The 18,867-nt window shown below is 43.3% G+C and overlaps 1 protein-coding gene across 2 annotated transcripts in view; it reads left to right on the forward strand.

Moving 5' to 3' along the window:
- Positions 1-18,867, forward strand: part of LOC138569646 (uncharacterized) — a 1,436,407-nt gene that overhangs the window by 149,111 nt on the left and 1,268,429 nt on the right. For both annotated transcript variants that reach the window (XM_069647797.1, XM_069647798.1), the window contains exons 5-7: positions 2,021-2,186; positions 5,327-5,464; positions 15,950-16,136. In XM_069647797.1, coding sequence (XP_069503898.1) covers positions 2,021-2,186; positions 5,327-5,464; positions 15,950-16,136 — 491 coding nt within the window. The remainder of the gene's footprint in view (positions 1-2,020; positions 2,187-5,326; positions 5,465-15,949; positions 16,137-18,867) is intronic.

Raw genomic sequence — 18,867 nt, forward strand, 5'->3', positions numbered from 1 at the left:
TAGTGGAAGGATACCTGTGAATTGACCATGGAAAAAGCGGACATTGATAATACCACTTTAATAACAAATCCTGATTGAGCAAAGAAAAAGCTGTGGTATCATGATTGGTCAACCACAATGACAAAGTGTAGAACTTATAACATATGAAAAAGCACACATTTTGCTCTAAAAAGGATTAACCAAATTCCAAAATATTTACAGATATTTCCTGATCAACATTATCGGATCAAATCATGAGATTACGTTTCAATCTATGGCCCAGTAGATCATTGCTTGCTAGTCAATCTAAGAATAAAGAGATTAAAGCAGGGTGTACATATTCACAAATCTGAGAATGCAATAGAAACCTTAGAACATCTAATAGCTCATTGCAATGGGCTAAGAGGTCTTTGTAAGGAATATTATTACATATTTAGAAGCGATTTTCGCACTCTTGATCCACGCAATATGGGGAACATTATAATGAGTACCAAATATATCTTGTTAAATTTAGCAACTAATACATTCTTAGAAAGTCTGTTATTGTGAGTACACAACAATGACAAGACAATGATCGAAATTGGTAAATATGTTGACTTGTGAACATAATGACTGGAAACTATATGATTGTACTTTAAAGTATTACTATGTAGAATCAATAAGAAAGGTTACGTCAATTCTAAGCAATAAGAGATTGTTTAGTGTATAATAACAAATTGATATGAATATGAAGGTGACACCAAGATATATGTGGAAGTACTCATGCATACAATATATCTTTGGCCGATCATGAACTGAAAGGACAGATTTATATTCTCTTGATTGTCAAACATCCTAAAGAACATGAATTTTAATTTCAAGTATGGTTGTTGAATTGGTAAAAGGTTGGTAGACTGTATTGTGTGATAATGCTTGAATTTTAACAGATTTATTTTTTTAACATTACTGCATTTTACTTTTAAGAATAAGTTGGTATCCGTCATTGGTTGACTAACAGGGACACCCGACAGGCTGGCGCCAGAAACCCAACGGGAATAGAACTCAAGGTCCTGGAGGGGCAACAGCCCCATAAATTAGCCACATGTTATAGGCTCCTGGAAAATGCCTCGACAGAAGAAAAGCTCCCTTATGTGATAGCTTGGGAGAGGGAACTGGGCATGGAAATCTGTGAGGAGCCTTGGCAGAGGATATGGAGCATGGCCCCGAGGGGCTCCCTGTGCACTGTGGTGAAGGAGGGAGCCCTTAAGCTCTGCTACCACTGGTATCTATCTCCAAGTAGGTTACATGCGATGAACCCCGCCTACCCGGATACATGCTGGCATGGCTGTGGGGAGCAAGGGGACCTGGCACACATGTAGTGGCACTGCCCAATTATACAGTCCGTCTGGTTGGAAGTACGATCAAAAATCAAAGAAATTACGGGACACTTGCTCCCCATGGACCCATGTGTTTTTTTGCTGGGAGATGCTCCAGATGACTGGTCATTCCCAATGCCGGGCCATAGAGCAGACTTAACATCCCAATTAATTATAGCTGCCCAAATCACACGTGCTCGCTTCTGGAAGACAGTAGAAGGGCCACACATTTCTTATTGGTGGGTGAAGGTGTGGGAGCTATTGGGATTGGAAAAGCTTACGGCCATAGTGGAGGGGAAGCTGCCTAAGTTTACACGAATATGGGGGACACTCTTGGACTTTGTGTCAGATAGAGAGCAAATGTTCTTTCAACCGCTAGTGCTGAAACACCTTATGAAACCTTGATGCTAGCATTGTGAACCTTTTTAATTTTCCCTTCTCTCACCCTCTTGTGCTCCATCCTTGTTGAATCCCCTACTCATTCATGACTTGTACTCATTGATTATATTGTTACGTCTGATGAATAACATTTCATTTAAAAAAAAATAATAAGTTGTTACATATTATCATTGTCAGAAATTGATTTGAAATGTATATAATGCTTGATTGGTAAAAGGTTTCATTTGTAAACCATAGCACAATAATACAAAAATTAAAAATAAACATGTATATTTTCTTTGTACCAGGATTTTGTTGGAGAGAAATCCTCTGCAGTTTTCCTTCAATGATGGAAAGATTCCTCTCATCTGCCCCTCAGTGAATGAGCCGACATGGGCACTGAACATCAAGCGTGGCATCCTGAGCCTGCTCCAGACCTCCCCTACTTCCACGGCAGATGGATACATTAAAGAGGTGGGGGCTCCTAGCTTATTTTGTCAGGGTGAATACACGAGTGAGGGGCTCTTTCGTGTGGTGGTTGTTTAAGGATGGCTATCCGCCGCAAAATCAGTCTGTATGTTGCAGCTTGAAACTTAGTGGGCTACTTTAAAACCCCCTTTTAACAAAAAAAAAATATTCAGCCTAAGGATCTTTCAAAACTTAATATGCTTTAAATGTTGTTATTTTTGCCAGTTTCAGCAATTAATTTTTTCTGTTTTCATCAGTAAATTGTGTCCTTTCCTCTCAACAATAAGATTTTGAGATCATGTTGTTCTTTTTAAACTTGATTTAGGAATGTTTTTAACATTTCTTGAGATCCCTGTTTGTGATGTCATTTGGATCAAGATGTCACTGTGTGACATCACATTCCGAGTTCACGTCTCATAATGACATTGAGCAGTGAGTGGTTGTGCGATTCAACTTCCTTTAGGGTCATCGGGGGGGGGGGTGCCAAAGTGCACCTGATGTCACTCTTACTACTTCTAAGCTGCCTGGATGCGTGTGAGAGACAGAAGAGAGCAAGAGGTATGTCAATATCCTTACACAGGACTTTGCGCAAGCGCTACCTAGCCTGTTTCTTCCCATAAAGAGCATACCAACTGACAACACATAAGTAGATTGTTGGGTTTGTTTACTTTATATAATATACTTTATGCAGCAGATGAGTTATGTAATAGAATGTTAAACATGTTCTAAACTCTCAAGTTCCATTTATATGTTTTCCTTTCGTTAAGTTCTGTGTTGCATTATGATTTCATGACATTCCGTTATGGACTGTTTACCTTTATGTAGAATTCTGCAAGGAATCAGTTGGGACCTGCCTTTGAGAGCAGTGCCTGCTGTCGCAAAGGTTCTTATTTAAATAAACCTTTCATTGCTTTTGACGCGTGTGACCATTCCTCAACACAGATCATTCAGAGGTTTTCTAATAAGACAGGGCAAGTGTGTTTGGAGAAGAGCAGCCTGGGGAGATGTGAACGCCTAATAACAATACAGCGTGATGTTCATAACTAAGCTCCTCCCGTTTTTTGCTACTGCATTTTCACTAATGTTAAACTTGTTATTAATCATGGTACTTTTTGTGATCTTATCTGGTAGCAACAAACAGGCAACCCGCATTTGGGGATTATGTGGTTATAATCCCTCTGTGTTTATCTAAACTAAGATTTCTAAAGGTTCTTCTTGAGTAAGAACTGCTTATGAAATTGGGGGAAATTCACATCTACTCCAGAATAGTATTAGGTTAAAATGTGAACAATAGCAAATAAAGAATTAAAAAAGCTATCTTGGCAGAGGTAGCAGAATGAAAATCCCCCGGCTTCAAATGTCAGGGGAAAATTATGCGAACTTGATTTACTAGGAGGACGCTGCCCACAGAGGCCAAAATCAATCCTGAAAGATGGGCTGAGCGTTCCGAGAAGGAAGTGGCAGCTTTTACATGAGTGGAAAATAATATCAGTACGTAAAACGACATTGGTGATTTACTGTAGGAAAGATGGCACAAAGCACAACAACCAGACAAGTCCGATTTCTGTAAAAAATGGGAAAGGGAGCATTATGTTTATAAAACAAGACTTTTTATATATATATAAACATCACCTATTGTCAAGTTTCAATAATGTAAATGGTGGTCCTAGTTGTTTTACATTTGTATTGTGTTTTGGTTCACATGAAACCTTACACACAAAAGGTGCTCCTAGTAGCTTCTATTGGTTTCCCCCGGATCAGAGATTACGGGATTGGTAGATGAATGCCTACCTGGGTTGCCCACGTTGCCAACAGCGTATCATCCTGGAGGGTTGGGAGGGGGACAGGCCTGCACTGTTGGTTGGACGATTTTGTGGGATATGTTTAATTGTACTGGAGGAAGGCACAGATTTAGGCAGCTAACTGCTGCTTTGCATGCGCTTTCAAAATATAAGTGCCCCTTTACAGTTCTTAACACGTTAGGAATGCCTTGTACAAAACAATGGTCTCTTAAATAGGCCATAACTAGTAAATCACACCCACTTTAGAAGCTCTGCTTTAAGAAAGCTATCAGCCATGCGGAAGGGTCCCGCAGTGCATATTGGGCCACTGAGAGGGGGGCATTTGTCTTGCCAGCGTCCCAGCAGGAGGTTAACAGGCGACAAGTTACCTCAACAGAAGAAACAAAAGGGAGCCAAACCTCGAGGTAAAACAGCTTTCCTGTTATGCAGGCTGCAGCATGTGCTGCCCGTGTGCTCAGAGGGCACTGCAGCAAGTTTAGGTACTCCGAGCACATATGCCAGACTGCAGCCTGCAAGATGGAGTCAACGTCAGCCTATGCGCGGTGCCCCATCAGTGCGGGGTCAAGTGCAGCTGCACATGCCGCACACACCTAGTGCCGGGACTGGGTGGGGCTCCATGCAGAGTCCTTCTTCCATTTCCATGGTGTCAGGTGAGGACGCGGATCGGCGGCGGCGCAACCACTAGTGACGCTGAAGTAATCAGATATGTGGGGTAAGGGGCTGGTAAGGGAACGGTGATCGGGGGAAGGGGAGAGTGGGGGGAAGATGGTCGGGCAGGAGAGCAGCCTACAGGCTGCCCAGAACACAGGCTTGGATCATAGGATTCAGCCTGCGATCCAAGCAACCTAATTGGCTGTTTTGCCTGCCCCAGATGATAATAACTGATTACAGAGCAGTTGTGATGTAATTTTCTTATTACAGGTCAGTTGCGATATCACAACTAGCCTGTAGTAAGAACATCATTTCCAGGCTTTTTTTTACATCTATTACAGGCTGCCATGCACTATATCAAATATTCATCCCGGATCAGATGGAGTTCAGAAACTGCTCAATCTCTCGTCCTTTGGTATATTGTGTGTCAGAATGATCTGGCAACACATTGATTCAGAATGTCGGTAAAACGCATGTGAGGCCTGATGAAGCAAAAGAGGACTGTGCTAGTTTTTATTGTCATTTTCTAGAGTACGTGACAAATGTTCAAAGATAGCCTTCAAAAGTATTATTAGTATACATTTGTAATGCAACAGAATAAAGTCCATTAGTGTGTCACGTTTTACCTGGTAACTTGTTAATTATATTGCTGAAGTAACATGCTTGTAATGCTATTTGTATTATTTGTCATAGGTGGATGTTTTAGGAGAGTGTCCAACTAAATATCACCTCAGAGGCGCTGTCCTGTGGAAAACCAAAGACTTAAACGACTGCACGCAAAGAGCTTCCAGTTTCACCTTCCTAAGATCGGTTCCTCTCCCAGTTACGATGGTGAGCCTTCCTGGTCACATGACATGACACGTATGACATGTATGTAGCAGTTGCCCTCTGTCTTAATGAGCGATGTGAGAACGCATGCCCGTCTAGTAATCAGGAATTTATATCAAGTAGCACTTGAAAAGGACTTATAATTGTGTAATTCATTGCTTGTACCACAGACACCAACACACAAGCGTGAAAACAAGAACAGATTGGCTCAGGGAAACGCAACAGAGCATGCTAGCCATCCAGAACAGTGCACCAGACATAGGCAGTGAATCAGAAGGGGACGCCATGAAGAATAAGTTGCTGGACCCAACCAGGGACAGGCCCTTCAGAACAGCCCGAGGTGACGTGATCAACCAAAGCCACGCCCTAAACACTGATGTCATCATACTCAATGACAAACATGACCTATTGGCCCTAAGTGCACTGATAGGGACCGCACACCAGGAGCTAGCTATCACCCCTGAAACAGAAACAAAGGCAAACACTATCATGCAAATCTAGGTAGATCTCTCAAATACTCTGTCAATATGCTGCCCCAACATGCCAATTGGCATTCCATTTCCATGCACAAAAGAGGGAACAACTCTCCATACCATCTTGCCAGTATGCCAACCCATCCTGCCCCTTCTAGCCTACTTTAAAATGCCCCTACAGAGCGGAAACCTGTTCCCTAAACTGAACATTTGAAACCATAATGCATCCCAGTTTAGTGGAGGTTTAGAGTGCTATAGGCTGAGGCCAGATTTCCCGGGTTCAAAGAAGCCCTTTCTTTCCTAGTCACCGAAATCCATCCCGAAACATAGACAGCTTTCAAAGGTCTGCAAAACAGGGGCTAGGGGGGTCCGGGAAACTCTCTACCAGCACGAAAACAGCCCAATGACTTGTACTTGGGTGGATGGCCCCTGGGAGAGTCTCAACCAAGTCTTTAGCTCACTGTTCTTTTCACAGAGAAGAAATTTCCCCACATATCAGTCTTTGTCCTGCACAGGGGCAGTCCAGCACCAAATTTGCTAGGCAATTCTCCTCTGAACAAGAGTACCACAGCCACTCCATACACGTGTTTCAGCCTAGTTGGGCATCATCAGTGAGGTGAAGCTGTGTCTCTCTAAGAGCAGTGAGCAAGGGGTCCACGTCTGGAGTCCCCTGGTAACTTAGGGTGAGACCCAAAGTTACTTGGTATGCAAAACAGGGAGGGCGGTTTGGGAAACTCTCCACTAGCACAAACACAGCCCAATGACTTGTTTGTTTTTGGGTGGATGGCCCCTGGGAGAGTCTCAACCAAGTCTTTAGCTCACTGTTCTTTTCACAGAGAAGAAATGTCCCCACATATCGGTCTTTGTCCTGCACAGGGGCAGTCCAGCACCGAAATGCTAGGCAATTCTCCTCTGAACAAGAGTACCACAGCAACCCCATACACGTGTTTCAGCCTAGTTGGGCATCATCAGTGAGGTGAAGCTGTGTTTCTCTAAGAGCAGTGAGCAAGGGCTCCACGTCTGGGGTCCCCTGGTAACTTAGGGTGAGACCTAAATTTACTTGGTATGCAAAACTGGGGGGGGGATCTGGGAAACTCTCTACCAGCTCGAAAACAGCCCAATGACTTGTTCTTGGGTGGATGGCCCCTGGGAGAGTCTCAACCAAGTCTTTAGCTCACTGTTCTTTTCATAGAGAAGACATTTTCCCACATATCAGTCTTTGTCCTGCACAGGGGCAGTCCAGCACCGAAATGCTAGGCAATTCTCCTCTGAACAAGAGTACCACAGCAACCCCATGCACGTGTTTCAGCCTAGTTGGGCATCATCAGTGAGGAAGCTGTGTCTCTCTAAGAGCAGTGAGCAAGGGGTCCACGTCTGGAGTCCCCTGGTAACTTAGGGTGAGACCCAAACCTATTTGGTATGCAAAACAGGGGGGGATCTGGGAAACTCTCTACCAGCACAAACACAGCCCAATGACTTGTTCTTGGGTGGATGGCCCCTGGGAGAGTCTCAACCAAGTCTTTAGCTCACTTGTCTTTTCACAGAGAAGAAATTTCCCCACATATCAGTCTTTGTCCTGCACAGGGGCAGTCCAGCACCGAAATGCTAGGCAATTCTCCTCTGAACAAGAGTAACACAGCAACCCCATGCACGTGTTTTAGCCTAGTTGGGCATCATCAGTGAGGTGAAGCTGTGTCTCTCTAAGAGCAGTGAGCGAGGGGTCCACGTCTGGAGTCCCCTGGTAACTGAGGGTGAGACCCAAAGTTACTTGGTATGCAAAACAGGGGGGATCTGGGAAACTCTCTACCAGCATGAACACAGCCCAATGACTTGTTCTTGGGTGGATGGCCCCTGGGAGAGTCTCAACCAAGTCTTTAGCTCACTTGTCTTTTCACAGAGAAGACATTTCCCCACATATCAGTCTTTGTCCTGCACAGGGGCAGGGACGTTTTTTAGGGGAGGGCAAAAGGGGCACTTGCCCAGGGCCCCCACCTTGGAGGGGGCCCCACAAAGCTGTCTGATCTAAAGTAGTAAGATTCATTTGTTCACCAGACTTAAATAGCACACACAAGGATATTGGGCCTCATTACGACCCAGGCGTTAAGGGTTAACGCCGTCGTTAACCCTTAACTCCTATTCTGATTTTAACGGCTGCTCTTACCACCATGGTGTAAACATAGTTTACACCATGGTGGTAAAGTTGGCGCAATTAGCGCCTGGGTCGTAATGACACCCATTGTATTGCATGGTGCTGAGGCTCTAAACCTATTGCCAGTTTGTTTTGGAAAGTACATTTTACCTCAATCAATTCATCATGTAATGCTTTCTGTGTTCACTGTGGTGTATATAGTTGGTGTGTTTGTTGCGGCAAAACGCCTGTAGCATTCTTTCCTTCCTGTGGGAATTATGTTGATCATGTGCAATAGGCACATTTGAAATGCATACTGGTAAATTGAGTGCCACAATGGTTTAGAAGTTAGCTCAGTGTGTGAAGCACCCATTGCAGAGATATGTGTTCCTATGCAAGATTAGAATAGCACATTCCTGTAAGGCTGGCTGAGCCTTTCCTATGTCTGAACTTTATAAACCTGCCTGCATATGTACTTGGTCTTGCAGCACAGCAGGTGCTATTATCAGCAATATACCTGCACCAGATAGGGGTTGCTATTAAAACGAACATGTCACCCTTAGGGGGAAGGTCTAGAAATTGGTGTGCTCAGATGGGGTGTTGTAATACCTAGGCAATCACCTCCAATGATGAGCATAAACTGTTAGTCCAAGAGATGAATAAGAATCAGAATTTGGAACCAAAGCATTCATGCTTGTATCCTGGCTTTGCCAGAAAACAATACAGTGATCCTATCAATCATCTTATATCTCTTACATTATTGTACTGTCTTCTGTGAAGTGTGCCTCCTCACATGCTGGTGGCATCGTTTAGCCCATTACTTGAGCTTTCTTCTTATGTAGGCCATTTGAGTGGAAGGGGTGGTAGACAGAAGGGAGAAGACCAGATGGTGAAGGGCTCGGGCAAGCATATTTTAAAGCCTGCTAGTTTGACACACGAAAACGCTTTGCATTTTTTGCACGTTTATAAATGACGATTTGACAAGCCAGTGTTTTGGAAGTATGTAAAGCTTTAAAATACGAAAGACCAACCAAGATTAAATCTGTTAAATCACACTTTTTGGAATGCTGGTACTTATATACGTCTCTTGATGATGGAGAGAATGAAGCTAGAATCATTCTATGTTACACCCTCCTATAATATTTTGTTTTTGAAAATGGTCATGTTTGGTAATGTGCTGTGTGTACTTTCCAAGTCAGTTTTATTAAATTAGATAATTTTAGTTCATGATGAGAACTGGTAACAAAGGTGTTCAAATGCAGAAATTGCAGAGTTGGCACAAATCCCAGCTTCACCACTTAACCAATGTGTGATCCTGGGCATCTCATTTAATATTGTATTGCCTAACCTCTCAAAATTGTCAGTCCCTAAACCTTTCAAAACTGTCACCCATTCAGAGTGATTTCCTTCTCAGGGTATGATCTTCACAATAGCCTCACTCATGGTTTCACTGGCTATAGTGTTGCTTCCACTATAATAGTGAGCATTGACATATTGCACAGCACTGGCACTTGTTTCTTTGATCTCTAATGGCAACACTATTTGAAAACTATGTCCCACTTATAATCTCAGTCTGTCTGGATACAGACACCTTCCTGGTAGATTCTAACCTGCATCCACTATCCATGCTATGGTACGTGTAGCTTTCTCCCTCCTACCAATTGGTCTGCTCTATCCATGCTTGAGCACTTTTGCATTCTGTGAGGCAGCAAATGTGAGATCTCTGTCTATTCTGGGTTACATGTACCTTTTACATAGAGTCCTGCATTAATACTACAGTCTGCTTACATTCCTGGATTTTATTGATATAAAGTCTCCTGTATCTATGCTAGAACAGAAGTAACCTCTTCCTAGACTGATAAGCAAGTAGCATTTGAAGGCCAACATTATCAGTCTGATTAGAGCAAGAATGAAGAGGGTAAGGGGACTTAAAAGGAGTAAACATCCTTATTTTTAATGCTGTGAGGCAGCATATCAACCTATGGGTTGTGATTGTGGCGCAGGGGGGGCGGGTCAAATATTCTTAATCACTTAATTCCTTTGGTTTGTTGGAGGGGGGCCCCAAAGAAGTCGGTGCCCAGGGCCCCAAAGGTGCTTAAAATGGCCCTGCACAGGGGCAGTCCAGCACCAAAATGCTAGGCAATTCTCCTCTGAACAAGAGTACCACAGCAACCCCATACACGTATTTCAGCCTAGTTGGGCCTCATCAGTTAGGTGAAGCTGTGTCTCTCTAAGAGCAGTGCGCAAGGGGTCCACGTCTGGAGCTTTCAAAGGTCTGTGTTTTAAGTCAACGTAAGGGAAATCCTTCATCCTCCAAATCTAGAAATTATTCATAGAAATCTCTCTAAGCATATACATTAGCAGATAGTTTGTCGATTCATCTGAAGAGAACCTACCCGGGGACTTCATTTTCCATTGGTAAGACAGTTCATTGCTACCTCTATGGACGTTGATGGCATTGCTTAGAGTCAATGAACGGACGCAAAGTTACACCCAATGTACCTATGATTACTGATCATTCCTAGATGTCATAGTCTCATAAACGAGTTCGCTCCCAGTTCCAGGACCCTTTGCTAATCCATTTTTCTGACTCCTCTGGATGCCCCGTAACATAACCATCACAGCCCGGTCACCCTCTGAAAAGCAATGAAACATGGTCAGAAATCTAAAAAAGGTGCACTTGGAGTGAACCCAAAATATGTTAATGCTTTCCTCTCTAGCTCTGTGGAAGTCGGTGACATAATACAAAGAAGCAGGATGATGTAACTTCCTTATGTCAATGACCACAATAAGGCCATTCAATTTGGTCATTGATTCCATGTGCACAGGGGAAAGATGCTGCGCCACAGCAAACATCAGGCTCCCTAACCACCCTATACTTTGAGAAAAACAAACAAAACAGGAGTCTATTCATAGGATACACCTCAAACTCAAATTGGCTCATCATGCTGCCACTCAGCAAATCGTTTTAAGATCATAAAATAGGCAGACAAAAATCGTGGGATGGCCATTGCTTGCTACATTTCTCTCCCACGCTGCGTGATAAAGTCACTTTGAAAACCACTTCAAGGGCCACCTTTGGCTCCCGGCCCACCCTTCGATACAGCCCTCATAAACTCCATCTGGATTGAACCCTGTGATCCATCTAAATAGTCAGCAGTGATCATGTCGTAAATCTCCAATTCTCCTGTCAGAAAAATATCATTAGCGCTTCAGGTGATCCAGTGCCACGGCCATTATTACTCATTAAAACGCTTGTTATCTGTACCATCCATATTGGTGTTTGCTTCATTATGCCCTATTGGATGGGTGGGGGGGGGTCTAACCTAAGTCCAAAAGCACCACCGAAAGTGATGTATTTATTTATGCTGCTGTATCTGCTACCCAAACCCATCACTTGTACATATTATTTGGCTTTGCCAGTCATACATTTATTATTATACGGCCTGGTATTTGTTCATATTTATAGTAATTACCATTTTGTATGCAATCTCACATCACCCTGAGAGACTGCAGAATAAGTTAATTTATGAGTCTGACGTCCTCCCAAGGATCTGCTTGCTCTTCCCAGCACCCCACTTCTTGAACCGTGCTCTGCCTTTGCTAGGGCCAGGATTGCCCTCATCAAAACCATAAATAAATAAATAAAAACATATGGGAAGGAACACAACAAATCCTTGGCTTTTCTTCTGGACAATAAAGCCAGTTCTCAGGGTTTCCATGTATCCGGTTTATCAGGCTGAAAGTCTGTAGCAGATGGTAAGCATGTTCCTAGTATATGCAGCAAGGAAGATAAACAGCTCACGCTAAGGTGCACACGAGCCAACCGGTAGTCTTTTCAAGAGACTCTGCCATATAGTCCTTGTTCAAGACAAAACAGTGGGCGTGCGGCACTGTCGAGATAGGACTCTCCGAATTCTCTCAAGTTCACCGGTCTCCTCGCCAGCTTAAGTGTACACAGCCTGACACCAGAAACAAGGAAAGGTCCCACCTTCTAAACCGTATACCCAATACCAGCCGTGAGTGGATGGCTAACAAATACAACATAGTGGTTTTACAATGCAGAGCACCATGTTTGCTAGAGTAACATTTCTAATTAAATATCTATGGACAGCCAGAAGCAGATCACTCTGTGTATATGCAATACCCCCCGCCCCCCACATATTTGCTGCCCAATCCATAATCTACTAATTTATTCTGATCAATCTTTCCTCTTGGCAATTGCATTAACTTGAAAAGAATATTACCTTTTCTAGACGTCCATTTTAAATTCTAGATTAAGTATGGAAAATTTCAAAAAGAAGAATGCATCCCAGTCCAAAAGTTGACATAAAGGCTTCCAATTAGCAGATTATCAGTGCACAAGTTATTCATCAGCGTTCATCAGGACTGATTTCCCCTCTGTTAACAAAGGATCATGTATCGAATGATAAAATTATGAAATATTTGATCATCAAACTGGTCCTCTTCTCTTACCACGGGTGAAGCTTCATTAGCTCCTTCAAAAGATATTGATACCTTCACCTTTGCTGGGAGAGCATCTCCATAACTGCATATCAATTGATCATGGCCACTGTGCACTTGACCTTTGGCCTGATCTGCACATTTGCCATTCATCACAGCATCCATCAGATGGCTACTGTACGCCTTTCGTCCTGGAGGGATACATGTTGACCTTCATTTGTGTTGGCTGTCACAGGTGTGCTTTCTTCCACGGCTATTTGCTCACTCTCATTTTGGCCAGAGATAGCAGTTCATTGTCTCATGTTCAAGGTTCATCTCAATTCTGGCCATGAGGGGGCAGCGGCATATTTCTGGATCCATAATCTTTAGTACGAACCGCTGTGTGCCGATACCCAGCCCAGTATCCCCCATCATTGTTAATTGATCTGATCTTTTGCTAGCAATTCTGCCAAATAACGATCAGTCCATACTTCTTATCACAATAACAGCACGTTGCCTCTTAAGTGGCCCTACATTACACATCTCAAAGTAATATATGTAACATGGATTCTAGAAGTATCTTGCACCAAATGTGCTTGTACAGTTTGTTTCTTATTACAAGGATCTCTGGGGGTTCAGCAGTTCCAGAGGATCTCTACATTTTGACTCTAAAATCCTCACATACAAACCCACCCATCTGCAATGTCACTGGAAATGCTTTGTTCTAATGTTTTGATGGAGCTGCTATCTTCAGAGAAGGCCCCCAATTGTGATTGCCATGTGCTTGCACAGGCTAGTTCATGTGGTTTGCATTTAAGTCCGCAATTCCTCAGTGTCCTTGCTGTGATTTCGTGGTTGTATCTCTCGAATAGCATTTGCAGTTCAAAGAGATCCTGCTGGATAATAGCAGAAGATCAAAACAACTTCAGTTTGATAAAGGTCTGACAGTGCTTTTGACAAAGTTCTAGTTCAATGCGTGAGCCGCATTTTGAGAACTGGTGATCTTGCTGGCATGTTTTACATGTTCTCAAGCATATTGTAGTCATGTGAAACTGTGCTTGTAGCATAGGGTCTCTCCAGTGGAGTTGGCCACGTGGCTGCATAGTTATATGACTTGGGAATGCCTGCACTCCATTCTATAGGCCAAATCCTTTGCTCTGCGAATTATATATTTATAAATATGAATATCCTTTGCTGTGCCTATATGTGACTACTGGCTCCTTTCCTGCTCCTGGACAAGGATTCGTATTGCATATCCCGTTGCATTTCGTGTACGTATACGACGTAGACGTCCTCATCTCTTATACAAGTCAGGAGTCTTGATCAATATCAGTCAGGAGTGTGTAGTCACATAGAATATTATATAAAGGGACACATGTCTACTCTACTGAGATTTTAGAATCCTGATCTAGTTCTGATCAGGCATGTGGAAAATGGCACAGTTTGTATTGAAGTTTTCAGAAATGAAAAGTACAGAACTGACTTTCCCGGCTACCATGCATTGACTGCCTGCTGTGGTGCATGTGCATTTCTAATGGTCAAATGTATGTCAAACAATACGGGCGAGTTCATTTTGTAGAAAGAATTGCTATGCTCATTCTGTCTGCTCCAGGTCTCTGGCTCTTCACATTTTAAAGCAAATTAATAATAGGATTCTAATAAGTATCTGTATGCCTCTATTGGTTATCTGTAGCTGGATATATCTTTACTGTGGATGGCTGTGGATATATTTCTCCTCATTCCCCATAGTTCTTTTGTCTGAATAATAGGATTCTCAGGAATATCTGTATGCCTCTATCGGTTATCTGTAGCTGGATGTATCTTTACTGTGGATGGCCGTGGATATATTTCTCCTCATTCCCCATAGTTCTTTTGTCTGAATAATAGGATTCTCAGGAATATCTGTATGCCTCTATTGGTTATCTGTAGCTGGATGTATCTTTATTGTGGATGGCCGTGGATATATTTCTCCTTATTCCCCATAGTTCTTTTGTCTGAATAATAGGATTCTAATAAATATCTGTATGCCTCTATTGGTTATCTGTAGCTGGATGTATCTTTACTGTGGATGGCTGTGGATATATTTCGCCTCAGTCTCCATAGTTCTTTTGTCTGAATAATAGGATTCTCAGGAATATCTGTATGCCTCTATTGGTTATCTGCAGCTGGATGTATCTTTACTGTGGATGGCCGTGGATATATTTCTCCTCATTCCCCATAGTTCTTTTGTCTGAATAATAGGATTCTCAGGAATATCTGTATGCCTCTATTGGTTATCTGCAGCTGGATGTATCTTTACTGTGGATGGCCGTGGATATATTTCTCCTCATTCCCCATAGTTCTTTTGTCTGAATAATAGGATTCTAATAAATATCTGTATGCCTCTATTGGTTATCTGTAGCTGGATGTATCTTTACTGTGGATCGCCGTGGATATATTTCTTCTCATTCCCCATAGTTCTTTTGTCTGAATAATAGGATTCTCAGGAATATCTGTATGCCTCTATTGGTTATCTGTAGCTGGATGTATCTTTACTGTGGATGGCCGTGGATATATTTCTTCTCATTCCCCATAGTTCTTTTGTCTGAATAATAGGATTCTCAGGAATATCTGTATGCCTCTATTGGTTATCTGTAGCTGGATGTATCTTTACTGTGGATGGCCGTGGATATATTTCTCCTCATTCCCCATAGTTCTTTTGTCTGAACAATAGGATTCTCAGGAATATCTGTATGCCTCTATTGGTTATCTGCAGCTGGATGTATCTTTACTGTGGATGGCCGTGGATATATTTCTCCTCAGTCTCCATAGTTCTTTTGTCTGCTGCTGTAATTGTTATTTCATTAAAGGGCTCACAAGTACTGCGTGCTGGTGCTTGAATTCTAAAGCAGGCCAGCACATATGTAATATACCTTTCAATGTGACACTATCATATTTATGATCAACCTCCTTATCACAGAATGGGGTGCTTAGGGGCTGCTCGGCTTTGCTCACATCGCTATATACATTGGAAGGTGCCTCAAAAGTGACAGCAGACTGCAGTTTTTTTTTTGGGTGGCCGTTTCTGCATGGCAGTACCAATGGTGCTTGCTGAAATTGCCACCATGTCTGTCGCATTTTGAGACCTGATTTACAAAGCATTTTCCAATGGGATTGTGCCACTTCTCAGCTTTAAAAACAGAAATGTAAATCTAATGAACCGGAGCGGATGAAGTTTGCAGTTTCACCTACAGCCCACAGCAAGCTCCATAGAAGAGGAGAACCTGAATGCATGTTACTTTTATGCTGTCTTTCATGTTGTCTTCATGTTGGTCAATGTTTTACATGCATGTAGTGGTGTTCAGGGACCTCTTTCCTGTGTCCTACCACACTAGCGTAATGTCGTGCAATGGAGATAGCAGAGCGCCGGCTCAGCTCCACCTTATAACACTATGTCATTTTCAGCCCCAGCAGCAGATCCTGGAATCCAAGATGGAGTGTATGCAGAGCTTTAAGGATGGACTCCTGTCAGAAACCATATGCACAGAATCCCATCGTGTTACGCCCTTCTCTAAGGACGGGAGTGGCGCCAAGACACAGACCCAATCGATGCTTAAGCTTCTGACAATGGGCTTGAAGGTTTTGCACAAAGGTAAGTCTGGTTTTAACTAGTAGGCGTCTACTTTAGAGTTGTGTGCTGAAGGGGCGCAGTGTGCAACCCAAAATATGAATTGGCATAGCTGCCACGTTGCCACTTCCATTCTTGGCTCCTCCAGACAGTGCTTTTTCTTCCCCACAAAATGCTCCTCGAGCCAGTCCTTTTTTTCCCCCAGAGTGCTTTAGGTGCCTTCTTACAATGGGAAAAACGAAACTACAAGATCCAACATGCAATTCTTAGCAAATACCAGGACTGCTCGAGGTGTCGTGCTTGGAAATGGTAAACCTGTCATCATTGCAGGACTGTTTGTGTTGTTGTTTTGCCTTTTTCTAATAACGACAGTATTTCCTGCCTTGCAAAGTTTTCATAGTAAATTAATATTTAAATAACATTAAGCAAGTGGGTTTGAAATGCATTGAGCGACAGTTCCTCACCTGGGGTGTCTAATAATCAGTTCATAAAAGTGGTTAATTACCACTATATACAGGTGGATATCTCGCTAGTTAAGTGCTCATCTCACTTTGGCCTCCACTTGTCAGGATCGGATCACACATCAGGGCCGACGCAGGCCCTCGTCCCTCCTGGATCAGTGAACTAAGTACAATTAAAGTGGGTACAAATACGGTCAGTTATGACAGGGTTAGAAGGGGGTCAAACGTGAAGCACTATATAAACATTCATTATTATTAAGTAATTAGCAATTCCCAAGAACTTGCTGACAACATTGGCTTGTTTGCCAGCTCTGGACTTTGCCAGATGGACTATGGGCCTCATTACACGGATGGCGGTATTAGCCAATGGACCAAGGTGCTAATAGCACCTTGGTCCATGCCGGTAAAATACCGGCACCACCTTGGTGGAAAGGGGAATTACCGCCCCATTCCAAGGATGGCGGGGCGGTAATTCCCCCTTCCACCACTGCCCTTCCCCATTCCCATTTTTGCCCCATAGGGCATAATGGGAATGGGGAAGGTGCTAATTACGGCACCGCAATTTGGCGGTGCCGTAATTAGCACCAAGGTCCCTTAGCGGGTTGGTTTTTAACGCCTGCAAAAAGCAGGCGTTAAAGCACCAACCTGCTAAGGGACCTCGTAGTAAGGCGGTAATGGTTAACGGTCACCGTTACCATTAACAGTGACCGTTAACCATTACCGCCATCTCTGTAATGAGGCCCTACGTCTTGCACACATGCTAGCTTGAAGGGACTCCAAATGCCAGAACAGGGAATGGTGGGGCCAGGTTATGCCATGGAAGCCAGGAGCCTGTGAGGCGTCATTGTGGGACATTCACATTTAAGAACTAAGAGAGGCAGAGGCAGAGGAGGCTTGGACTCTGAACCTGATTGTTGGCTACTTATCGCATACGGGATATCTGCTATTACCATTATACTGTATTGTCAGTGGAGGCACAGCACAAGGGAATGGCATCTTAGTTGCCCGCATGTATGTGTTTGTGACATGGTAGTGCAGTGGGTACCGACAATGAAAAAGCATGTTATTCCACACAGAACGTTAAAGGTGGATCAAAAAACCCAAACCAGCATCCATAAGTCACCTGACCTTCAGTGTGATATGTTTAGCATCCCAGGTCTTAGTCCTTCATTCTCATTGGAGGGACAATGTGATCTCACACATAGTAGATCGATCCCTCACTTCTCATTGGGTGAGGGCTCATGTGGCAGACCACGTATGGTCTCTCCCAAGACACACTGAAGCCAGGTGTTCAGGGACGTCGTCTTGCGACAGGTCTGCTTGAACCAGGGGATATTCAGTGATCAGTTCATTATCATTGTCAGTGTGTATGTCCCAGGAGCTCCCACATCCTCCATGAATATTCCACTGGTCTCTGGAATTGTGATCCACTGCAAGCCATTGAGCCTTATGGATTCCCTGCTGTTACGATTGTTCCTTTGGTGTTGGTGATGGTCTGTGGATCTGGCTCAAATGTACCACTTTCTTTTCCTTGGTTCTTGGGACTGGTTTATTAGGATTTTGTCCCCTGCTCATGTGTGTGCTGTGTATAGTACCTCTTGAATGGCTCTATTAGAAGGTTAAGCAGGAATTCCGAAGCTCTACGCTGATGTAGTTGTTGTAGTAAAAATGCTGAGGACCATGGTATCTGGAGCCCACGTAGTGGAGGATTTTGGTGCCAAGTGATAATTTGTCAAAAATCTGTACAGTTCCAGTTTGTAAAATTGCCCCATATGCCTATCTACGTAGATTACTTTATTTAAGCATCTTGTTAACCCTTTGTCAGCCCCACATGGGGTGATAGTGGTATATTTTATTCCATGACTGCCAAAGTAGTGATGAAACGGTGGTCATTTGTCGAGCTCTCTTCTCTTCTCCAACCCTTGAATTAGAGCCTCTACGATTGTGGACACATTTCGGAGGTAAAAAGCTATCTGAACTGGCATTTTCCCATAGTGTGAGTGCGAATGGGAGAAAGTTGCTGCACCATTGGCTTGAGGTGCCAGCGATCTCTTGAAGCAGCTGATCGGTTGCAGGACACCATTCCTTTTCTCACTTGTGAGCTTTGGTCATGGATGAACATTAGGATCCTGGTATGACAGGGGCCTGCAAGCTGTGGCCTTCCAAATGTATTGGACTACGACTCCCGTAATCCCTCACCATTGACTATGCTATGCTTTTTGCACATAGGCGTTATTCCAGTTCAAACTGGTAACCTGGCAACTGAAGCGTCCACTTCTCTAACATGGAGTTTG

This window comes from Ambystoma mexicanum, chromosome 2q, assembly GCF_040938575.1.
Source record: "Ambystoma mexicanum isolate Mex_15411 chromosome 2q, UKY_AmexF1_1, whole genome shotgun sequence".
NCBI lineage: Eukaryota > Metazoa > Chordata > Amphibia > Caudata > Ambystomatidae > Ambystoma > Ambystoma mexicanum.